The 24,388-nt window shown below is 41.3% G+C and overlaps 3 protein-coding genes across 6 annotated transcripts; 1 reads left to right on the forward strand and 2 right to left on the reverse strand.

Moving 5' to 3' along the window:
* Window positions 1-544: 544 nt before the first annotated feature.
* htatsf1 (HIV-1 Tat specific factor 1) lies at window positions 545-5,179 on the reverse strand. 3 transcript variants are annotated; one of them, XM_034606592.1, is made up of 11 exons: window positions 4,957-5,168; window positions 4,171-4,335; window positions 3,282-3,507; window positions 3,030-3,077; window positions 2,773-2,927; window positions 2,252-2,415; window positions 2,037-2,133; window positions 1,869-1,958; window positions 1,413-1,550; window positions 1,004-1,220; window positions 545-787 (listed from the first exon to the last, which is right to left on the reverse strand). In XM_034606592.1, the coding sequence occupies exons 2-11, from the start codon at window positions 4,333-4,335 to the stop codon at window positions 705-707; spliced, it is 1,383 nt and encodes a 460-aa protein (XP_034462483.1). In that variant the 5' UTR covers window positions 4,957-5,168; the 3' UTR covers window positions 545-704. The 3 variants fall into 3 exon arrangements, with proteins under 3 accessions (XP_034462483.1, XP_034462482.1, XP_034462481.1); XM_034606591.1 differs by having other exon boundaries at window positions 545-841; XM_034606590.1 differs by having other exon boundaries at window positions 545-1,220; window positions 4,957-5,179.
* Window positions 2,264-20,608, reverse strand: bnip1b (BCL2 interacting protein 1b). Of its 2 annotated transcripts, XR_004616047.1 has the most exons (8): window positions 20,471-20,608; window positions 19,128-19,220; window positions 18,920-19,011; window positions 18,182-18,289; window positions 17,823-17,941; window positions 17,294-17,688; window positions 7,702-7,707; window positions 2,264-2,274 (listed from the first exon to the last, which is right to left on the reverse strand). XR_004616047.1 is itself a non-coding variant. In XM_034606595.1 (6 exons), the coding sequence occupies exons 1-6, from the start codon at window positions 20,552-20,554 to the stop codon at window positions 17,492-17,494; spliced, it is 693 nt and encodes a 230-aa protein (XP_034462486.1). In that variant the 5' UTR covers window positions 20,555-20,608; the 3' UTR covers window positions 16,696-17,491. The 2 variants fall into 2 exon arrangements, 1 of the variants encoding a protein (XP_034462486.1); XM_034606595.1 differs by lacking the exons at window positions 2,264-2,274; window positions 7,702-7,707 and having other exon boundaries at window positions 16,696-17,688.
* LOC117774828 lies at window positions 5,245-16,563 on the forward strand. The gene is made up of 8 exons (XM_034607484.1): window positions 5,245-5,522; window positions 6,343-6,467; window positions 7,014-7,224; window positions 9,444-9,460; window positions 11,365-11,531; window positions 13,156-13,298; window positions 14,576-14,787; window positions 15,574-16,563. Exons 1-8 carry the CDS (start codon window positions 5,394-5,396, stop codon window positions 15,902-15,904), a joined length of 1,335 nt encoding a protein of 444 aa, XP_034463375.1. The 5' UTR covers window positions 5,245-5,393; the 3' UTR covers window positions 15,905-16,563.
* Window positions 20,609-24,388: the final 3,780 nt, after the last annotated feature.

Consider the following 24,388-nt stretch of genomic DNA (forward strand, 5'->3'; position numbering starts at 1 on the left):
TAAGTTACGTTACAAATAAATAAAGATTATTCTTGCGAAAACAGTATGTGAGCCATGTTTAGTATGTTTCAACCACATGAAATACATGTCATGTTGAAACGACTTTAATATCAGGAGTCAGGAAAACAGAAGATGTTTTCTGTGAAAATATTTTGGGCTTTAAAACTGCTGCTTAAAAAATCCATTCTGTTCTGGTACTAAAGTTAAGTCCCTGTCAAATCTACTGTTCTATAAGAACAGGTCTCACCAACCAAGAGGAAAAAGCTGGATTACAGCGCTATCTAGTGGTGAGGAAGGATAAAGAGCAGATGATCTAGAACAAAATTGAGTACATTAGTTATTTTAAATAAATGTAATAAACAGAAGCTAAAACAACTCCTACAATTCAAATCCAACAAGTTTCGAGCTCATACAGTTATCTTCTGTAATTCATAGATATTTCAGGGTCACAGTACTGTGAGCAAACTGAAATAAAGGGGCGTTGTGTATTTAAGGATAACCATCTTGTACAATGCAGGTCTAATTACAATACAAACCAAAACGATAACAGGAGAAAAATCATTATTTTATTATTCTACATAACAAAACAGCTCATACTGTCCACATTGCTCCTCCCCTGATCGACACAGACATTTTCAGCAGTCCACTCAAGCTCAATTGTCCTACTTGGCTGCCATGGAGACCAAAGTTGTGCATGTAAATAACTAAGCTTCTTCATCATCGCTTCCTGCCATGCTGCTGTCTGTAGAGTCCAGGTCCTTCTCCGGTTGTGGTTCTGTCTCCGGGTTCTGTTTGGGCTCTGCTTTCTCCGGGTTCTGTTTGGGCTCTGCTTTCTCCGGGTTCTGTTTGGGCTCCGCTTTCTCCGGGTTCTGTTTGGGCTCCGCTTTCTCCTGGTGCTGTTTGGGCTCTACTTTCTCCGGGTGCTGTTTAGGCTCTACTTTCTCCGGGTGCTGTTTGGGCTCCGCTTTCTCCTGGTGCTGTTTGGGCTCCGCTTTCTCTGGGTGCTGTTTGGGCTCTGCTGTCTCCGGGTGCTGTTTGGGCTCTGCTGTCTCCGGGTGCTGTTTGGGCTCCGCTGGGTCGGAGGGCTCTGTAGGTTCTGTGGCAGTGTCCATCTCTGCAGGTTTGGTGGTGGTGCTGTTCTTCTTGCCTTGTTCGTCCGTCTCCAGGAAAGTTGACCAGCCCTTCAGTCGCTCCTCTCGCTCTCGTGTCGTCTCTTCCACCTGCGCAAAAAGAATGAACATGACTTCTTGCCGGAGGTAGAGAACTTCAGTGATTCGGCATCGCAATCCTTAACACAGACAGTGGCCGTATTTTTCCCCAAAGTTGCGGTTAACCTTATTTTATGAGCTTGGCTGTGCCTCCCCTCTTGAATCTCAAAGTATTTCTGATATTTGTAGTTTTGGTTGGTGTACCTGATAGTCTGTCGTTCCATCCCAAAGCTCGGCAGACAGCTGCTTTCCTCCAAACCAGCGACCATTGAACGACGCAATGCATGCATCGGCTTGTTCGGGCTCCTTGAACGCGATTGATGCCACGCCATCTGGGTGTCTCTGCAGCACAAACAATCACAACCATGTACAGGCTCTGTGTTGATGCCATTGATAGGAAATTCAAAACCTTCTACTATGGCCATTTTCAAACACAAACTCTGGAAAATGTCTGTCAAATAGGATCCAGACATTTTCAGGTGTTTGCCTTTCACATAGGAAAAACACGCAGGAGGCCGGACTTGACGTATAAATTCAGCTGCGGAGATCAAGTGTTTCTGTTCACAGCACATCAACCCTTTTCATGGAAGTGTCAGGAGATCAGTGCATGTCTGACAGCACCTCATGACTTTGAGACATCACTAACGACATTCAACTCACGTCAAAGAGGATGACCTTCTTCACCTCCCCAAACTTCTCACACTCAGACCGCAGATCGTCACGATACTCATTCAGCACCAGTGGATCTTCCTAAAAGAGGCCGAGATCACAGAGATTTACACACACAACAGACAGTATGTGTGGTTGCATGTGTGTTCTTCTCCGTACCTCAAAGTCACTGGGATGGAACATGTTCCTGATGATGACAACTTTTTCATGCCTCTTTCTCAATTCTCCTTTCTTCTCTGGCCTCCAGTCCAACTGTCTACACAGACAAAGACAAACAGGAACCAGATAGAAATGCTCAGTCATATGTCTTTATTTGTGAAGATGATCTCTACAAGTGGGAGGTTGAATAAAAATGAACAGGGAGCCGACTTTACTTCTGTTGCTGCTGCATCTTCTTCTTATAATCTTTGTTCTTCTTCTTCTTCTTACTGGCGTCGTACTGGCCCTTCAGCTCGAACTGTGCCGCTTCCACATGGAGTCGGTAACCTCTGACCTCGGACTCGTCAATCAGACGCATAGCCAATGCCACCGACTCCTTCTGCAGAAAATCCCACACACACACATATATACACAAGCTGGTCAGACAGAGGAATACACATTAAAGCTAATATTGCTTATTGACTTTTTTTTGTTGCCAAAATCTATTTGGACCAAAAGCATCGGAAAGTGCATGAGAGTCATGTCACTAAATTCCTTTTTACTGCATTTAATGGAAAGTGTGTGAGTTTAAGGCCAGATACAGTACAGTCCAAAAACAGACAGACTAACAAGTACTTCTGTTTAACATTGGGTGTATTTACATATTCTAACACGTGCCGATGCAGATGGGCAAAGGATGAATTCCCCATCATGCGAACAAACGTGGAAAGGAGGAAGTTGAAACTAAAAGACTAACCTTGAGGTAGCAGCAGAGGCCATCTCCCTTCAGATTTCCTTCTTTGTCCTTGTAGAGTTTGACCTTGTACTCCTCAGTAATGGGATCCCGCATCACAATTCCACACTTAGTCATTAGTTCGGCGAACTCTTCGTTGCTGATGTCGGGGGGCAGACCTACAGAAAGGAGATGAGGAGAGAAGAAGACAGAGATTGGATAAACAGTCTTTGGACGAATGCCTTCTTGACAATGAGGGAAAGAATGTTAGCGAGACTCACCTGACACATACACGTTGGTGTTTTTGTTGTCATCAATATCAAACCATCCTACATGTGCAGAAAAAGGGGAAAAGCCTTCAAACTTAAACTTTGAAATTATACATTTACATCTTTATCCAAAACTAAACATAATTGGTATTTTAGATGGGGAGAAAGGAGAAATTATACACCAATAAGCGTACATCTTAAAAAAACTAGAACTTCAATTTGCACTGCTTTCCTTCACGTCTCAGTGTATGAATATCACTTTACCTTGCTCTGCTTTCCTCTTCTCCCCTTTCTCCTTGGCTGCAGTGTCTTCTTCGTCTGGATTCAGGTTCTGAGTGGCATCTCCTGCTTTCTGCTTTTCTGAGGGCTTGCTGTCTGGTTTAGGGGCTGCTGGACCAGTGCTGCTCACTGCAGCATTGTTTGGATCCTGTTCTCCATCCTTAGTGAAGCCGTAGTTGGCCTGGTAGGCTGCGATGAAGTCCTCTGTTATCTAGGGGGAAAAAGCAAACCTGCTTAACATTAACACGGAAACTGGCTCTTTGCCACAAATTATAGAACTGTTCAAGGTTATAGCTTTAAAGGCCCAAAACCTTCAGTAGTGCATTCATCACTGACAGATGTTCGATAAGCAAAACCTTCATACCATTAATAACAAATTATGATCAAAATAAATGTATTTTCCTGCTACATGTTTCAGGACCTTTAAATTTTACAATCCTATCCATCACGTAGTAGCAGCAGGGAAGCATATGATCACTCCCAAATTCAATCGACAGCAACACAAGACAAACAAAGGGCCCTGCAACCAGCACAGAGCCTCAATCTCAACGCTGTGGACTCAGTCTGGGTTACACAAAACAGAAGACACCGACACAGGATCACTTCTCGAAAAAACTAGCAGCCAAGTACCTTGAAAGACTGTGAGTCGTGTAGCTAGGGGTGCTGGTGATGATTAAACAGCAATGTTGACGTTTTCTCACTCAACTTTCATTGTCTAAAACTCTTGCACAGTACTGTACGTACCAGTGTTTAGAAAGCTGCAGCCACAATAAGAAAAAAATGCAACAAGAGGGAGCAGGGATTTAGAGGCTTTAGACCAAATGCATTTCCCAAATGTGGGAAAACATAAACCGAGACATAGCAATGTTCATACTTTAGGGAACCAGGCCTTCTTTTCAGGGTCCCAGTCGTAAGGAGTCCCGTCCTCTGGGTCGGTGTAGGTGTAGGGGTCAGGGCCGGCCCCGGTTTTCTGGCCGTAGAGCTCCTGCAGCCGCAGCTGCTCCGTAAACTCTTTGTTGGCATCTGAGGCACCACTCATCTACAACAAGCAGGAGAAATGTCAGTGAAATATTATACATTATTACACATGACATGTCTATTACTCTGAAGTAGTGATGATTTCATATCCCCCTTTGCCATTTTCTACGCAACATTTCAGAGGTAGTTGCAATGTGAAGTTCTCACAGTCTTGCAAGGATTCCTCTGTGATCATAGGTTTTGTAAATAAGTATTTGTGCATGCAACCAAACTTAAGAGAGAAAGTCAGTGTGTGGCTCAAAGCAGGGTAATGAATACCTATGATTCCGTCACAGCAAAAACAAACAATAATTGGATTAACCTATAAAATGAAACAATATCTATGCAGCTTCTGACACAGAACCTGTTCACACACGCTATTGGTCAATCCCGCATGTGTAAGCACGGTCCAGTCCGATCGCTTGAACTCAACATGCTGTTATTTATAGGATCGGACAGCTGGACCCAACGATAGCGAGCTAATTAACACACATGCAAACCCGCAGTCCATTGTCACAGGGTTGTTGTGGGTCCGCAGCAATTTACTGCTGCACGTTGGTGGCATTTGAAAATCTGTACTTGTGAGCTTTAGTAGCAGTTATCAGTTAGTCAATGTTAGCAGCCATAAGCTAGTTAGCGTTACCTTCAGCGCGGATACTCCAGACTAAACCAAGACCTGCGGAAACTAGCGGAGCTCCTTCCCCTCGCCTGGAGAACTTCCTCTATTCAGATGGTATAGTTTGGGTTTTTTAATTGTTTTACTCTGTAAGTTACGTTATTTCATCGCATGCTAACGTTTTTCCCTCCGACTCCGCGACAACCATTGAATGAAGTACTTCCGGGTTACATCCCAAACGCGCATGCGTGAAATGTGAGAGTTTGAGCACTTAATTTCTAGTACAGCGTCTACCGTTTCTCAGCTAGCGCCTGACACCAAGACGGAACGCTAACTCCACCCGCTGTTTGTCAGAGAGTTGGAAGAATCCGTCGCTTCTTCTTGTAACCGCCACAGCCTCGCTAAGCTAAACTAGCTTCTCGTGTAGCTCACGTTTCAAGCAGCGCGTCCCGGGTGTGTTTGACATGGCGGAGGGTCCGTCCAACCTCCCCCCGGGAGACCCGCAGCTCATCGCCATGATCGTGGAGCACCTGAAGAACCGGGGGCTGTTCGACGAGTTCCGCCGGGACTGTCTGGCCGACGTCGATACGAAGGTAAGGCAGCTAACTTCAGCCAGACTACAAGCTAATGTTAGCATGTTTTGATCCACTCTTTGATTAACCCGTTAATTTGAATATTATCTTCATTGTTAGTATAATTTAGATCAAATATAAGATACAGCAGAATCCCACAGTCTGTCTTTTGTTGAAGTGGAGCTGTGTGCTAAAGTCTCCGGGATGTTTCTAAATATGTTGTTGTTTACATATTTGTTGATGGGTTTCTTAAGTGGAAAGGGTCAATAAAGTAAATTCAAAACCTATCAATGGGTTTCATGGGCTCATTTTGGCTGTGGCACATGCAAGTTGGAAATATCCAGCCCTGGTGAGTGAGGAGCAGGTAACACTACATGTTCAGGGGATGGATGGATTCCACTGATTATCAGCTAATGTCACTCAATCAATCAGGAAACTGAAAACAGGCAGTTAAACCTGAGCATCCACGTTGATCTATAGCATTGAACATGTGTGATCTGTGGATCTTAGACCTGCTCCATGTGTAAAACAGCCCAAAAGAAAAGTGATCTGCATGAAGAGTGAGTGAAACCTCCTGACTCCAAGAACAGAAATACCCTGAGCGGACTTCACTGTGTTTGCAAGCTGTGGTGTTGATATTAACCGACTTCCCAACGTTTCTAAGTTCACAAAATTAAAAGTAAAACAATTGCAGAAAGTCTATTTTCTCTCATTTTTTATGTCTTGTTGTATTTGCAACTTATTTCTTAAAAATTAACCCAATGCCATTCGCCCAGGGGTTGCTAAACTTTTGCTTCTGGCTGCTTTGTCTTAACAATGTTGTCACTGTCATTGCTCCCAGCCTGCCTATCAGAACCTGCGACAAAAAGTGGACAACTTTGTCACGTCGCACCTGAGCACGCAAGACTGGAACCCAACCAACAACAAGAACCAGATGAGGAATGGACTGAGGCAAAGTGTTGTTCAGTGAGTGCGACCTTCAGGCTTTGACTTATTTAATGTCCAGTTCACAGTGTAAAGAAATAACAATGTTCTTTCTGAATTTAGAATATATTAGAATAATTCTATTCACTTTGCACACTAGTCCACACATTGGGGAACGCCCAAAAGAGTAAAGATTAGGATGGTTGGAAGTAGAACTCTGATCAGTTGTTATTTATTATATTGGTTAATTAGTTGATTATTTTCTATTATCACATAATCATTTGGTCTATACAACATCAGAAAACAGTGGGAAAATCTCTTTCATAAACTGACGTCTTCAAATGTCTTGTTTACATGTTTTCAATGAGTATGGATTATGGTGTTTTCACTTTAAAAAATTACCTAAACAATCAGTTAATATATGTATTTTCTTCCCCAAGTACTGTTGCTTATGAAATTAGTTTTGACCTCTTGATCAATAGAGCAACCGTTGCTGGTCTAGTCAGAATGCAAATAGCAAAATCCTCAATCATCAATCATCATCATTACATTTATTGATGTAAATCCTGTTTGTTTGTTTGTTTTTAGATCGGGTATGTTGGAGTCCGGTGTTGACAGAATCATCACGCAGGTTGTGGACCCCAAAATGAACCACACTTTCCGACCACACATAGAAACAGCCATCCATGATTTCCTGTCAGGGGACAGGAAGGAGGAGAACACCTCAAGTTCTAACTCTGCACCGTGTGAACCGACAGAACCGCAGGAGGCCCCGTCTGCGTCGGGCCCCAAAACCCCCTGAGGTCCGGTTAAAAAAAACTCAAGAACGGTCTCGAGAACACTTCAGAGATACAGTAAAGAAATCTGTATTCCCTCTCACTGCAGGCATATATGCTGATCTACATGCAATGTAGTATGGCTGTGTTAGCCCTTTGAAAGGTGCAGCATCACAGGGAGTGGAGGAGGAGGAGGTGGTTTCCTGCTATGTTGTCTAATTCAGGGAGTCAGGAATGTTGCTGTGTTCAAAGTGTTGAGCATCAGGGGTTGTTTCATCGCTCGTCTCCTGCATGAAGATACAGCTGGAGAAGTTACACTGACACTGCACAAACCTGGACTACTGTGTTTTGAATAATTTGCTCACGTTTTTTTTTTATGTGTGACATCGGCAAGATTTTAATTTGAGTGTTATATATTATAAATTTCACACTGATTGTTTTTGTACTTGCCAAAATGATTTTGACTCTAAGCTTTCATATTTGTCTGTTCTGATTCAGACTGAGAACTGAAGTCAGTTGAATGTTTTATTTCCAGTTTGGAGGATTAGAAGATCCAGCAGGTTCCCTCCAACTACTTAGACACGTGTCTACAGGCTCTTAGCAAATCTCACATTGGATTATTGAAAGAAATTCATGTGAAGCTATGTTGTTCAGGTTTCCTTTTTTGTGCATGTTTCTAGTATGTAGTAGTATTTGTGCATCTCTTCTTTAGTAAACACAGTTGATATCAAGTTCCTCTCTGTCTTCTGTTTCTTTATTGTATCCTTTTTTTTACTTTTGGGCTTTTATCAGTAAAGATATTCTGATACTCTGTGAAAAGACAGACACACAGTCAATCATTTCCTCTGAGTGGTGTCAATAATTTTGTTTTTGCTGAAGTGAAAACAGAGGAGAGCCCAGAATTGCAAAACACTACCACCAGGTGGGGTTGTTGTTCTTGCTTTGCAGAATCCAGCAGTATTCAGCATTGATATTTTGAAGAAAAACCTCTTTACTGTTTTGCTGTTGCTGCCACTACTACAGTACATGACCCATCTGCAGAACAAATAGCAGCTGTATTACTACATGAGGTTAACAGTCTGAAGCTGCAAAGAGTGATCTCACTGATGTCGTATCTACTGCATCAGCTACAAGGCAATTGTCAACCAGCTATTGTTTTCGATCTATTTTGTCAGAGATACCACCAGCCCTTCACTTTAAACCATTTTTACGCAATGTGCGTCATTGAACTTAAACAGTTTTTCACCTGTAAAGTGTTGTTCCTGTATCGGGCTGCAAAATTTAGTTTAATGTAGTTGTAGTAGTTTAATGTTTTGATTTATTTTCTGATTCTTTTGAACTTTAGTTTATATATGTATTTTCTCAAAGCCTCAATCAATCCAGGCTTAGACCTCAGTCAGTTGTAACTGTTTTTGTGCGCAGCATCACACATTGCACAACTATATTGATTTAACTCCTTGTTATTGGCAGCAGATGGGTCTATATGTTAACAAATATTATGTGTGTCTGTAAATGCAATGCCACGTGTCTGTGTTTGTGTGTGTGTGTCCTCCCATGGAGCTTTGAAGGTTTGAATATAATTGATGGATGAGTTTATTTAATTAATTCAGTGACCTTTGACCATTTACTGATCGATAAATGAAATGCAAAAGTTTTAAGTTTTAATTAATTAATAATAATCTTGTTATCAAATAAGATACCAATGAATACTGTGTTTTATAACTATTTACATGACACCAATGATACATAAACTGTCACTTCAAGCATCAAAACTCAGCAGCAGCTTTTCAAAGAGAAAGTCCTGGAGACTCTTTAATGATCTGTAGACATCACCACGACCTTGTTTCATTGAAGCTACCTTTGACCAAATGACTGATGCTTTTGAGCAGCAACTGTGTCAAAAATAAATACATTTATTGATCCTTATATAGTTTTTGTTAACGGGCAGGGTTAGGGTTAGGGATCAGCTTTGAAGTCAAGTTGTCCAAAGTTTTGCATCTTACAATACAAACTGGTGAACTGAGCACTTCAGGGTTCAGTCATGTGAGGACAGTGTGTACAAACCCAAAAGCTGTGGTAACACTTCCTCCTCTGATCAGTTATCACAAAGCAGATACTTATGACTTTGATCTATATGTCCACACACACACACAGAGGGCGACGTGTACAATATTGTTTACAACAAGAGTGCAAGAGGGTCCCACGTGTGCGCTGTATGCACAGTGTTGTCCATGTACACTAGTGTGCCGCTTTGGGCATGTGAGTGTGTCTGTTTGAGTAATAGTGTGTGTTTGGTGTCCGGGTGAAGGGTCATTGTGTGGGTGGTCACCAGGGGTTGTGCGAGGGAAGCTGTGGGATGTTGTTTTGAAGCAGAATGAGCGGGAAAGGTTGCGGAAAGAAAACAAAAAAAAGCCCTCCAACCGATTTTAAAATGTGAAAAGTGTGTGTGTGTGTGTGTGTGTGTGTATTTGTAAAGACACATTTCAATTAACGACATTTTGCTATTTTCACGTTTGTGGTTTGGACTGAAAGGTCTCAAAAACTTTTTGGGCTGTATTACCATGAAATCGATTACACCCATTAATGGTGCCCAGATGATTAATTGAAAATAACTTACATTGAACATCTCATCCAACAGCAACATAAGGTCAAATCGAGCTTTCAATTTGTTCTAATGCACAAACGATTTTCTAGTCAGCCTCATCTGCAGAACTGAATTGGTGAACATAGTTAACATTATATGTTATAACTTCATAATTACAATTCAGATTTAATAACCAGTGTGCATAGATTTTAGTTACGTCCGCCAAGGGGGGATATTTTCCTCTGTATTTGTTTGCTTGCTCGTTTGATTGTTGGTTTGTTTTTTAGCAGTATTACAGAAAAACCACGGGATGGATTACCAGGGAACTTGTAGGAAGGATGTGCCATGGGTCAGGGAAGTAGCCATTTCCCTTTCTTTAACATTGCAAGATTAGAGTAAAGAAATCAAACACATTTTAAACAACCTGAAGACCCAACTTTTTTCCCGAATAGATAACTTAAAATGTATATTATAGTATGCAATTAAATTATAAGACCCATTAGGTACATCTCATAAATGGTGCCCTGTTAGAAAGTGGTAAAACATGGATATGTTGAAGGCATAACTTATTTATATATAAAAATACGTTAGAATAACATGATGTAAGTCATTCCTGTAAAATGAAAGTTTACAGGAATGACGCTCTCCAACAATCTGGCAAACCTGAGCCTCTTCACATTCTCGTGCTCTCTGTTTCAGTGTGAGACGTTCCTCGCTGCACGTCTCTCTGCCAAGAAAGCAGCTGCTAACCCTCAAACACACACACACGCACACACACACACACACACACACACACACACACACACACACACACACACACACACTGGGTGGAGGCTTAATTGAGTGCGGATGTCTTGAGTGGTTGACCTTCACGTACCCCCACATACCCCAGAGGAACAGGAAGACCTCAGCACAAAAGAACATTTTCACATCTGGGGAGTTTGTGAGTGTGTGATTTATTTTCTTGGCCCATTCTATCTCTTTCCTTTCCTACATCTGTCAGTTATTGGATGAATGCAATTATCTAATGTGTGTGTGTGTGTGTGGTGTGTGTTTGAATGATTATCTATAGTTATCTATCTATTGGCCAATTTTGGTTCAATACCATCATTGTGAGGACATTTTGACGTTGTGAGGACATTTTTGCTGGTCCTCACAAAGTAGGTAGGTGTGTGTGTGTGTGTGTGTGTGTGTGTGTGTGTGTGTGTGTGATAATAATATCCATAGTAATTCTAATCCAGAAAAAGCACAATCTCCAATCAGTCTGTTCACTCACATAAAAAATACTCATCTCTCAACAATGATAAACTTTTAGCCCTATAGTTTCCTGCGCGTTCACGGTGCTGCGCCGTGATTGGTGGCTGGCATCAGCTCCCTTCACTCACACCGTCGTGAACGCGCACCTCCGTCCAGCTCTCTATATAACAGCCTTCATGCCGAGCACACGCTGTTTGCGGGAAACTCTTCTTCGAGGCTGCGCTTCTCCTCTTCCTCCTCCTCCTCTTCCTCCTCCTCCTCCTCCTGGTACCGTTACTTCCCTCCAACAACACAAACAAGACAACAGCAGCTAGACACACAGAACTAAACACATGCAGACTCAGGTGGTCTCAGACATGCCGGTGAACCTGGTCCGGGTGTTTCTCCTGCTGCTGCTGGTCTGTCAACAGCTGCTGACCGTGGACCCGCAGGATGTCCTGGAGAAACATGCCAGTCAGGCCAAAAGACGACTGTCCCTGCAGAGCACAGGTGAGTCCAACATGCACATACTGCATGCACGCGTTCACAGTTCACACACACAGCTGAGGGATCTGCAGAAATACTGCAGGCTGTGGTTAGTCTTACTGTCAGATACTGGGTTGAAACCAGGTTGCAAAGGAAAGTGCTTTGTGACCTGGATGAATATTCTGCAGCCTTGATAATAACATATACGTTCTCATGCCATTTGGATATAATATCAATATTGAATAATTATAATAGTCTCAGTTGTATACTGATATTATTCTTGTCTGTGCGCAGTAAAGTGACCATATGACACATCTTCCATCATTCAGAATAAAGTTGCTTTTCAGTCTGTGCAACCTGCAATTGTATTAAACTGCAGCCACAGGCCGCGGCCGTGCGTCGGTCCGTGCCGGGTCGTGCCGGGCCGGGCTGTAGAGAGAGAGAGAGAGAGAGAGAGAGAGAGAGAGAGAGAGAGAGACTCTGTCGGTGGCTTGTAACTCAATGCGCTGCTCCGGGCAGCTCGATCCTGTTTAAGCACATTCCCTCCGTGCCTGCAGGGCTCCGGCCCGGAGCTGAGCCGCCTGAAGGCTGCACTGCACGAGCTGCAGCAACCACAACCACAGCATATAGACCCGCAACTGCAGCAGGAACAACAACAACAACAACAACAACACAATGCGGCACTAATGAGGGTCAAAGTTTAACTGCAAATGAAGAGTCCAGACTAGAAGTGATGAGTCTCAAGTTGACTTCTCAGGTTCAGGGGCATTAATGTGCTCAGACAATCAGAAAACAATCAAAAACAGAGAATGGAATAGTTGAAATATGACAAACAGCTAAATAACCAGTTCAAACACTATCTGAAGCTCAGTAAAAGCCTGGTTGTGCATCACTGATGTTGGACAGTTTAATGTCTCACTGTCTCCTCTGGACGATCCCTGGTCTCTGCTGTCCGCTGCAGTGTAGCCTGTGAAATATGAATACTACCACACACCCTCATTTCTGTGCCCTCACACGAAAGCAGTGTAATAAACTAAAAAGGTTTTGATTACAGTCAGAACCCTGGTCTCTCTTTCATTAGTCTATGGTTGTACCTGGAGTCAAGTGGGCGTCCACAGCCGTTGTGTTGACATTGGGATCCTGAGTAAAACATTTACATGATTCGTAAGATGTCATTATCAAACTCAACCCAGGCTGGATATTCTACAATGTAACTGTAAACTTTATGATAAATAACTAAAAAGAGAAAGAAAACTGAAATGGAACAAAATATATAGAACTTGAAAATTTGACAAGAAAACAAAAGTGAAAATAAAAGTTTTCATATCAGAAAACATCAACACCGATGACGACGTGTCTGTGAAAGGCTCATATTGTCTGATTATTTCAGCTTATCGATTAATCGCTTTGGCTCTAAACAAAACCAAGTTTGAACTTCTCTGAAAAGAAAATTGAAATCAACAAGACGGCCCCGTTCATGTGTGTTGATGTCACAGATGCTTAATGACAAGGTTGTGGATTTCCTTTCTTTTAAACTGGTGTCCTCCTGATGTGCGACGTTCCACAGTGTCGTCTGAAAGAATTCAACATTTATCAGCACAGCAGTAAATATGTGGGAGACTCTCTCCTCTGTCTCCATGTCTCTCAGCGGAGATCCAGAGTTGCCTGGTGAGCTCAGGGGACGTCGGCTGTGGGACCTTTCAGTGTTTCAACAACAACTCCTGTGAAATCCAAGGGCTGCACCACATCTGTCTCACCCTGCTGCACAACGCCGGGCGCTACGACTCACAGGTGGGGAGCACGGCGAGGGTCCGACCTCCTTCCACTGACTCGGATACAGATTCAGATAAGACATATTCAGATGCATGTCCGTATTCGGTGTAATCCCCTCAGTCATTACAGTCATTTGTGAGGAATGTTTGTTGCATAGTGAGCAGTGTATAGTTATGCATGGCACTGGTCACAGAGTAAACTGACGGGGGGAGTGAAATGAGAGAGGGAACAGCTTGTCTACTTCACTAGAATAGAAGTGTGAGAGAGTGATGCAATGTGTCTCCAGTGGGAACAGGCACAGTGGGTGATGTTCAGTGAGGACCTGTATGTGACTATGTGCTGGATATATAACATAGATCCACACAGTAACAAACAATACTGTCCCCTGAGATTCAAATATAGTTTTTTGTGGTAGTTTTGTGTCACTGCCATCTTCCGCATTTAGAGCCAGAGTCTGCACAGTCGCGATCAGGGGGTGGAGCCGTGGTATCGAGGTCCTACTGATACACGCGTTCGACCAATCACGAGTCAGTCTCAGCTGTCAATCATGACGTCTCACACTGGTTTTATACACTTGAACATACATCATTGGTTCTGACATGACAGAAACCATCTTTGAGAAAAATCTATTTGACGTGTTTGACCCATGACCCATGTTTGACCCATGTCCCATCTGCTAACATGGAGGAGGCTTATGACCTATACTGCTGCCAGCCACTAGAGGGAAATCAAGATGTTTTGGCATCATTTGCGGTCATGACGTCCATCTCTAAATTCAGTGGTCTTCAGTTTCTTGGTAGTCATTACATTAATTTGTCATTTCATCCTGAGGCCCCCTGACCCAGTGGGCCCCAGGGCCCTCCGGCCTGTGCCCAGTCAGTTCAGTGATCCATCAATGCCTGTGAAAGCATCTTAAATATGCACATAAAAAGCATATTAAACAAATGTGCACTACAAGGTTATTAACATGATATTGAACCAACAGACTGACAAGAACTAGAGCAGCTGTTGTTGTTTGAGTTGAGAGGAAGTAGTTGAGAGAAGCTGATTAGTAGTAAATCAAAGACTCAATGTAACAATGGACGTCAACTCTGGTTCTGGAAAGTGAAGCCAAAGCAGAAGAGCAGAACCTTTATTGTCTTGAGCAGCAGAGGGCGACTCCACTGGTTGCAAAAAGAAGTCAGTTTCTATAGTAGTCTATGAGATAATGACAGAACATGCAGCTCTGCTTAATATGCCATGAGAAACGTCCCATTCATTCTTCCCCTCGTTCCTCCTCCTCCTCTTCCTCCCAGGGTAAGTCCTTTGTGAAGGATGCGTTGCGGTGCATGGCGCTGGGACTGCGGCAGCGCTTCAGCTGTGTGAGCCGCCGGTGCTCAGCGGTGAAAGAGATGGTGTTCTCACTGCAGAGAGAGTGCTACTCCAAACACCAGCTTTGTCTGGCTCTGAGGGACCACATGGACACCACGGGGAGCCTGGTCCAGTTCCACCTGATGTTTCCTCCAGGGTGAGATAGAGACACACACGTTAACAAATAAACAGCAAACTTGTACGGCCACTTCCAAAGCATCAGTGAAACAGGCCTCAGTGAAAGGTGCAGTAATCTTTGCTGTTCATTGAGAGGAGAAATGACTCAATTATTTGATTATGCTGTTATGAGCAGCAGCTCACAGTGTTGCTGGGATTACAGAGCCAGTCTTAGCTTTTATGACCAAACCCATTTCTCTACCTCAGCCAGACACAAAACAATTTTCTCAGAGATTTCTTTTGAATTTTCCACATAAAGTTTTTTCAAGCACAAATCGAACTACACATAAAAATGAGTGAAGAGAAATCCACCTGAGCTGTAATCAATGTTGCTAAACCTTTCCCGTATGACATATTGAAATGTCTGCATATTTAACAGGTCGTTTAATGTTGGTGACTTTAAAGCCGACGTGTCCTCTGTTCTGTGAGAATAGTCTCATTGTTAACCAGGTAACTCAGTAAAGTTCATCCCTCCACCAAGGCCCAACAGTCCCCTCCAATTCAATTAAGCTAAACCAAATTGCACACACTTAGATATTAGTTACCTAAATCAATTATTCCCAGGGAAATCTGTGAAAATGTTAAAAAGATCCTGGATCCACACCAAAGTTTAATGGGTTCTACCCTGACTCGTAACGCATCCTTCCACCAAGTTTTGTGGAAATCTGTTCAGACATTGTTGTGTCATCTTGCCTACAAACAAACAAACAGTGTTTTGAAATCCGACACACGTTCCAAACAGCATCTCATTCTCGTGTCCTTCCAGGCCGTACGTGGAGCTGGTGAACTTCCTGTTGAAGTGTGGTGACGAGGTCAGGTCGTGGGTCAGTCGGCGGCTGCGCGGGCAGTGCGAGCAGCACTGGGGTTCGCTGTGCAGAAGCTTCGGAGGCACCTGCTCTTTCAACCAATCGGACGCTCTGCAGAACACCACCGCTCCGCCACCCACCGTGCCTAGGCCTATCACTGCTCAGGGACCCCTGCAGCAGCCAATCAGGGCGACCGAACCAGAAGACAGGAGGAGGGGGCTCAATGTGATCGACAACGCGACTGAATCTGTTTTCCCAGTGTCTGAGAAAACCAATGTCACTGCCTCATAGAGCATCAGGTTAACCACGCAGCTGTGCAGGCAGATGTGCAGGCAGATGTGCAGACAGGGTACACACAGATACAAAGATCATGCACTTATTACTATTATATTAGCAGTAGAATGAGTAAACGTAGTGGTAGTTGTATTCAAGTATTCTGTGTAGTTTTGCTGGTGAAAGCAACGCAACATAACTTATTTAATCTGTTGGGTATTTTGCTTTTAATATTTTTCTTGACGTTTGAAAACCAATGATCTACCTCACTTCAACATAACAGTAAACCCCAGCGGCTGTATCCTGCAGCGACGGACACAAGTAAACACGACAGGGAGTTTGTTTCTAGCTCAAGTGCAGCTGAAAGTCAGTATTCTACCTATTTAAGTCTGTGTTTTATTTTTATTTATGAGCATTGTTATTTTATGCAGCGCAAACACAATCAAACTTTCTCTTGTAGACAGTCAGGGTGTCGTCTGCAGGAAGGGAAGCACTCTTCGGGTATGGCGTGTAGTAAATATGTATTTTTTTTTCTTGTTCTACTCGAACAATCACAAATTTCATACAGACCCCAGGTTTCAAGCTATGTTTTGTAAGTTTTTATTTAAATAAATCTAAAAAACACATTTGTAAGCAGTTTTGATTGAAATTAAATAAGCTACAATATCGTCACAGGATGGAAAGACGTGTGTTTGTTCAACTGGTTAATGGTTCTTCACACACATTCACAGCATGGTGTCTCTGGTGGTGATAAATCATTGGGTTTTCTGCCATCTAGTGGTAATACAGCACAGCAACATAGCCCTTCATATTTTGTATATATAGAACTTTATTCAAACTTCTATTTAACATACAAATAGTCACTGACAAGGTTAACTCTGCAACAACAGTGTCTTTGAATCAGCAGACAAACACACACCTTTTTCTCTTGAACACACACAGGCGTACAGACTGTAATTTGACAATAAGTATACAAAACAAAGGTTAGTGCAAACTATAGCCCTGACTCCTGGTTAGTTCTGAAGACCAGATAAAGTATTATGCTTCAAAGTGCCCTTTTCATGCCACATCTTCTTCTCAGGTTTGCAAAGGTGTGAAATTCAAATTTACAAAATACAATTACAATTCTCTTGAAGCTCTTTTCTCCTCCTGTCACCACGAGGGCCTCAGAGTAGCCTGATTTTAAATTGTACAAACTGTCGAAAAGACAACACGACAGCGTTCTTACAGCAGGCTACAACAAGTTTAAGCCTTAAGTGTGTCAAACAATAGCTAGGATCAAGTTTGTTTGAAGCATGCCGAGGCTCACTGTGGCTGCATAAACCTCATAATGCCAGTTATAGTTGCTGTGCTCCTAACTCTTAAGTCAACCTAACAAAACCCATCATACCAGTTTTATAAATCCACAAAAATTCGGCTGCTGACCAATGAAAAACATTTCCCCTTGGCACAGTTTCTATTTGCATTATTCCAGTTTCAATGCTGCTTCCATCTCCCCATGGAGTCCACGTTTAATCTCATACCTGCCAGTTAACGCCTTGCTGAGTAAAATACCTGGAAAACATTCTTGTTGTAAGCAGGTGACAGACCGAGCCGGCCGGCTGGCTAGATGAAGGGAAAGAGGCGCTTCTTAAGGATGTAGAGGACGGTGGCGAAGAAGAGCGCCAGAGCCAGGAAGATGAGCAGCTTGTCCGTCAGCTCCCGCCGGTTGTACTTGAGGATCAGTTTCCTCCCCAGGTAGATGGTTCCTGTCATGCTTTTGAACTCCTCATTGGTTTCCTGCACCGTCCTGGAGGAAGTGGCTGTGGCGAGGAGAAGGAGGAGTAGAGGTATTAAAGGTTTAAAAGATGAGAGATGGAAACAGAAGAGAACAATTTGGATTAACCTTTTGTACACACATGTTTACAAACACAATGGACAAAGTTCAGTATTTTACCCAGTGTGCCGATGGTGTCCTCGCTCTGCTTCACCTGTTCAGACATCAATCTGCTGATAGACATCAGACTGTCCGTGATGCTGCTGCTGTTTTCCACGATGTTTTCTTTAGTCGCCTTCCTAAGATAAATACATGCACAATACCAGGCGATGCAGGTTTATTGCTTTCAGGGTTAGGGAAACATTGTATATATTGTTACATTTGATATCATATTCTTTGCATAGTGGGAGTTTGTTCAATCTATGTTTCCTGTCACCTGGAACACAGCATTCCACTGGCAGAAAAATATGAATAACTAAAAATTATGATGCTGATTGAATCAATATCGTACAGTAGAGTCTCAGGAAAACCGCTGTTACCTCTGTCTGGTGCCGGGGGTTTCTCCTCCAAGCAGCAGCTCGTCTTTCTCCATGTGGTCTATGGCCAGTTTACAAGCCAGGTTAGATTTCCTCCACGCTGTCTGGTTACTGGAATCCACAGACAAAACAATAACCCAATGAGGACTGCAGCTTCTGTTTTAGTGTTCTGCATCTTATCTGGTCTGTTTTGCCAGATGACGTTGTACATGCTGTTTAACCCCAACAAGCCCAGGCCACTGTGTGTTATTCTGTTCACTCTTTACGAATTCTATTTATTTACAGATTTATTGCACATTTTAAATTAACTAGAAAATGAAGAAACCTTTAATGTAAATAGTTGCTCTAAAGACTTTTGTATATTTATCTAGATTGCTCGAAAAATCCAGACAGGAAGTGAATTTTGTTGTTGTTGCTAACTGACAGAAACTATGAGTTTACAGTAGCATAATAACCCATATATATAAAGATTCTACCAACAAACATTAATCAGGTAAAGTTATGTATCTGTCTCAATAGTCTGAGAAACAGCCAAACCTGATGCAATGCACAAAGAGAGGTTACAACCAAGCAGAATTTAAACGTGTTGAAACAAACCAGTTTCAGTTCACTCAACTCATCACTGGAAGAAACGCTGGTACTTTAGTGAAGTTGATAATGAACATGGTTGATGTCACACAAGCTATTTTGTGTGTGTGTGTGCGTGTGCGTGTGCGCATGTGCGCGTGTGTGTGAATTCACCTCTGCATTTGCCTTCTCTGACTCTCTGTCTCTGCCTGGATGGCCTGTCTTTCCGTCTCTCTGTCCTGCTCTCTGGCCATCTGCTCCAGATCCTGACGATAACAACAACAACAAAAGCAAAAATATCACCACATCACATCAAATAAAATTGTTTGGATCTTATATAATAATTCTGCCAGACGTAAAGCAGCAGGCTGCTGATACTGACCTGTATTCTGAGCCTGAGCTGGTTGAACTTCTCTTTGACCTGAGAGTTGAGCTCCTTGAGAGTAGACTGAGGTCCAGAACAATCCCTGATGTCCTAAGAAGTAAAAATGTAAAAGTTATGAATTGTCTTTTTATAATTTGGTTCAAGTTTTCAAACTGTGGAAGGATGCATTGAGCATCGGCCTGTTAAACAATTACATAAATGAAATGTCCAAATCAAATAAACATAAAATACTTATACTACTTGTGTACATGCAATTTTGTTTATAAATGGTAAAACGATGAGAATAATCAAATCACAAACCTTAAGTAGTATATTTGTATTATACTTAATAGAATTTGAAATGATTCCTGGTAGAATGTTTAATTATCTAATAGCTGACACTGTGCTGAACAGATCAGCTGTTTTTTCATTATTTTTCCTTAGTAATCAACACAACGCTACAGTAGATAGTTTGTCATGTCCTAAAATCTCCACAAATATTTTGTAATAAAAATCAATTTTAGAGAATACTGAAAAATGCTCAACCTGAAATTGTCTTCTGACCCAAACCCACAGTATGAAGTTGAGTGTTAAAGAAAACTAGAAAAACAATTTCACTTGAGAGCTACAATTACATTTTCATCATTTTTATTCAAATACATTAAAAAACATGAAATGATAAATATCTTAAAACTGTTAAATGGTTTAGATGGAAATGACAAAAATGAAAACCTCCTGATTGCTTGAGCTCTAATAGATATTTCTAGTGAGTTGAAATATAGATATAAACAACATGATGTCCATAAAGATTCTATAGGTTTTAATATTTATCTTGAATAATTATACTACTTTGACTACTAATATTCCTCTGCTGTACCCACTTATTTCAATTTCGCAAATTCAGCTATAAATTTGGGAAGAGCTTTTTAGTTGTAGATTTATAATCTCATATCTAACTGCATTTAAATAAAAAGCCTTGAAGAATCAAGTCATGTCAGGACGTAGGAGAAGCAGTTTCTGATCCAACAATTTATTAATAAATGCATAATTGTTTTATTTCTACACATCAGGTTTATCTTTTTTTAATTTGTTTACCTATTACGTTTGTTGTGAGTTTGGTTTTCACATCTACAGAAACCTCTCACACACATGACAACGAGCAGAGCAAATCAAGTTAAACACCGTTTCAATTATCACGATTATGAAAAGACGATTTTCACTCCGTTATTGTCTCTGTCGTCGAGTTCGGTTCAGCTCGGTTCGGTTCAGTTCGCGTTAGCTTCTTGTTTTCCTGAATAAAACCGACACCAGTAGAAACTAAATAAACCTGAGCTGACTAACAACACGTTTTCGCATGTTACCTGAACCAGAGCCTTGATCTCCAGGTCATATTTTATTATTTCTTGGCCACAAATGCGGACGTGTACATCCGCAGACGACGCCATGTTTGTTATTGTACGGCAAGCTGGACGGACAAAACAAGGCGATCCGCTAAAAGGCGAAGCACCAAAGACGGTGGTAAATAGAGAAAGATTGTTGCTTATATGCAACTGAATTAAAAAGAGGAATAATCTCAAAGAAGGAAAGAGGGAAACATAGTAAGGACCTGATAAAGTCTTTATTTCATTTAAAATCATTAAAAAGTCATAATGACAAATATGTTTAAGATAAAAACTGTGAGTAGTAAATTCAAAATACTTTTCTGACCATTTTTTCCTGAACTATCATAAACTGTATTCATCTCATTTCTGCTGCTTATGGACATTTGTATATTAAACTTTGTAAGTGATGTGAGCTTCAACTCTTTGTCTCTGAGTTTGTTTTTTACATTAGAGCCCAACCGTTGTGGATGTTTTTGGGCCAATACTGAAGTTAAAAAAATGTCCAAGTTGATATAAATTTAGAAAAGATTTAATTGAAATTCTATGTATTTCAGTTTAATCATAGACTTTATAATAACAACTCACCCTATAGAATTTCAATTGAGAAAATAAACATGATTTTTTCAAGTAAAAGGTAAACATAGATCATAGATTTGTATAAAATAAAGAAATAAATGTACACCTGAATTGTTTATTCTGTAAAAACAAAACATTTTCATGTTAGCATGTTAGCTTATATAGCTAACCGTTAAATCTCTCCGGCTCTAGTTTGTATTTCTTTGACATTGCGTCATGTTAAATATTGTAAATATCAACACATTTACACAAATTTGACAAATGGTATACAGAGTATACAACTGGGATTTAAAAATTTAAGTTCTGTGCGTTCAAATGCTGGACAACACGTTGAGTGTGTCACTGCTGTGTGAGAATGAAAATACACAACAAAGTATGAGCCTTTATTTTAGAATTTATGACGTTAACTCTACTTAAAAGTCAAACAGGCACAATTACATACAGAATATTGTTTGACTTATAGAATTTTTTTCCATCAATTAAAATGTATGAAAATCAGAATGTACATTTGAGTCTTCATTTCAGTAACAGCTACGCCTACTAATGAAACAGACCAGAGTCGTGATGGGGTGCTAATGTTTTTTATTGTTTTGATATTAAAATCAAACAACATAATCAGACTATTGTGGTTACAAGCAAAGTTGTGGTACCAACTCCTGGCTGATACAACAGATAAAGAATGATTTCAAAAGAACGAAAGAAAACGAAAAGAGGCACAATAAACACGACAGAGATTCAGGGCAGATGTCTGCAGGATGTGGAGCAGCCAGAGACAAAACCTGTCAGAAGCTCTGAAACAGAACGAGTCGTTACAGTACAAACCAAAAGATTGTAGAAAATAAAAATAAACGTCTTTTACATTTTCATGCTTGTGCATAAAGCCACCCATTGTGCCTCAGAGAAAAAAAAAATTCAAAAAAAAGTTAGTAAGAACAAAAGTATAAACCCAGCACGACATTTATTACACAACATAAATATAACAACTGTCAAGATATTGTAATAGAACAGGCATATATGTGAACTACAAATATAGACGTCATCGCTAAAGAGAGGATCAAGTTAGTTTCAGCAGGATACACTTTCTGCAGGTTTTGCTTATTTATGAAATTATAATCACCAAGAGATCTATTATAGAGCACTTAGCAATGGAGTACAGTCATCCTACTGAGACTGGTGAGAGAAACACACACAGGACTAATTACAGAAAGATCCCATGCTGTCGATCGAGTCAAACAAGTGACCATACAAGACCAGAAGCATCATAACCATGGCATGGAGCTGTGGAGCTCAGAGTGACAGATACCTCCCACATCCTCTACATGTTTGGACTGGCGTGGATTTCCTATAAAAACGTCTTCCTGTCTCTCATTTTTATCAAAAGTGAAATAAAAAATAAAATTAAAAAAAAAACAGAAACAAATGTTTCAGGACAAATATCTTTTTTTTGATAAATGTCTCTCGCTCCATGCAGTTTGGCAAAGTCTGGAAGGAGATGTAAATCATTGCAGTGTTGGATGATGAGTGTGTAAATATAGAAAGAGGGTTTTTGCTTTTATTACCGAGGATGGGTTGTTGTTGTCGTTATGCTTTAATAAGATTAGTCTGCAGAAGAGGAAATCAAACCTCTCCTCATCATTCATCGCAGAGGAGAATGAGGGGTCTCTGCCCACCAGCCTAGAGTAACCCCCGGCTATAATCTCAGGGACTCCCTGACGAGACGACTGCTGACCAAAGCCCTTCTGAAGAAACCAACAAAAAAATAAAAAGAACTCAGAAAGGGCGAAACATCTCTGGCGCAGTGGTAAAGTTTCCCCCAGAAAACGTGATCCCACGGTCACGAGCAAATCTTTTCTCAAATTTCCCCAACAAGGTTAGAGAGCGTAGGCGAGCCGACCCCTGACCTGAGCTCAAAGGCTGCTTCAGTTTGCTGATCCTGGTTCAGGGCCAGAAACTGTCATCGCATCAAAACCTCAAATAACAGAACGCTTCATGAGCTTCACAGACGTCAGTTACTAACAGTCACAATGAAACTGTAAATCTGCAGAAATCGTGTTTCCTTTAACTGGCGTCAGGGCAGAACAAAACGCAGAGGAAACTTAAATAATAGGATACTGAAGGACAGGAAGGAAGAACAGATGGAAATAACTGAAGCCAGATTGTGTGATGACTTACAATTAAGTTTTGTATGCGAACTAATCTGGTGTTGCCTTCAGCCTTTTAATCTAATGTGTGATTACGATGTGTTTTTTATAATTGAATATGTAATTTCAACATTTCTATTTTTAACTATTTGCTTTGACTTGCTTCTCAGTTTTTTGTTCACCAATTTGTCTTTCAGCATTGTTACAATCGCAGAGTTGTATGTAATTAAATGGAATTTTAGGTTTCACTGTGACTGTGATATGAGTCTGTGGGTCTCATGTAAAGTCTCTGACTCATGGAAAAGCCCACTTCAGTGGAAAAGCTATAAAGTCTAGTTCAAACAAACGGTGTCCTCACACTATAATTTACAGGACTGAACAAATAAATATCAAACAAATGGCATCAACACTGGGATCAGGGGTAAAGGCAATAAAATATAATTTAGGAATACAAATTCAAACGTGCAACGTTGGACAGACTCAGAGCATAAATATCAAACTATAATCTCAATTCAAAAATAAAATGGTTTAAACAAACGAGCAGGACAGCGGCCATATATAAAGATACAACATTCACGATCTTTCTGGATCCCGACAACAAGAAGACTAGTCTACATCAACAGCAAAGCAGCAGCAGAGTTATACCTCGCTATGTCAGCGTACAGCAGTGCAGCAGTCAGAAACACAAGACTGACCAGAGTAGACAACAGAAGGAATAATATGGCTAATACAGCTTTTTAACACAGCCATGTTAGCACCCAGCCACTGACAGATTAGCACCACGGTTTACCTCCATGCTCAGTTTGTCGCTTTATTCGCATCCTGCGACTCAGTGCCAACACTGACTTCAAGGAGGGTCTGGCACTTCAATATAGCAAAGTTAAGAAAAGGAAAGTTCGGTCATGTGTGTTTGTTTTTTTTTGTTTTTTGTTTTTATCCCCCCCCCCCCTCTCTCTCGATAAGGTCTCAAGAGGCAGCAGCACAGTGCTCCGCCTCGACACCCAAGAAGAACTTGTCATTGTAATTGACAAGTTAAAAAATCAGGCCCGAGTCTCCCTCTGCCTCAGACACAGTGGAAGTTTGCTCTTCTCTACATGGACACACACCAGCGGTGATAGCAGCAGCAGCCAATACAGAAAACACAAGAACGTGGCGTAGTGGGCAGAGAAAGAGTTAAAAA

Source organism: Hippoglossus hippoglossus, chromosome 14, assembly GCF_009819705.1.
Source record: "Hippoglossus hippoglossus isolate fHipHip1 chromosome 14, fHipHip1.pri, whole genome shotgun sequence".
NCBI lineage: Eukaryota > Metazoa > Chordata > Actinopteri > Pleuronectiformes > Pleuronectidae > Hippoglossus > Hippoglossus hippoglossus.

Excerpts from the sequence above, each read along its gene's own strand:
- htatsf1 (XM_034606590.1), bottom strand. The coding sequence starts at position 4,335 with ATGAGTGGTGCCTCAGATGCCAACAAAGAGTTTACGGAGCAGCTGCGG. Across the intron at positions 2,928-3,029 it reads CACCAACGTGTATGTGTCAG|GTCTGCCCCCCGACATCAGC; the intron begins GTGAGTCTCGCT and ends TCCTTTCTGTAG. Across the intron at positions 1,551-1,868 it reads AGAAGGTCATCCTCTTTGAC|AGACACCCAGATGGCGTGGC; the intron begins GTGAGTTGAATG and ends TTTGTGCTGCAG.
- LOC117774828 (XM_034607484.1), top strand. The coding sequence starts at position 5,394 with ATGGCGGAGGGTCCGTCCAACCTCCCCCCGGGAGACCCGCAGCTCATC. Across the intron at positions 6,468-7,013 it reads CTGAGGCAAAGTGTTGTTCA|ATCGGGTATGTTGGAGTCCG; the intron begins GTGAGTGCGACC and ends GTTTGTTTTTAG. Across the intron at positions 11,532-13,155 it reads ACTGTCCCTGCAGAGCACAG|CGGAGATCCAGAGTTGCCTG; the intron begins GTGAGTCCAACA and ends CATGTCTCTCAG.
- bnip1b (XM_034606595.1), bottom strand. The coding sequence starts at position 20,554 with ATGGCGTCGTCTGCGGATGTACACGTCCGCATTTGTGGCCAAGAAATA. Across the intron at positions 19,012-19,127 it reads AGCTCAGGCTCAGAATACAG|GATCTGGAGCAGATGGCCAG; the intron begins GTCAGTATCAGC and ends TGTTATCGTCAG. Across the intron at positions 17,689-17,822 it reads GGACACCATCGGCACACTGG|CCACTTCCTCCAGGACGGTG; the intron begins GTAAAATACTGA and ends TCCTCGCCACAG.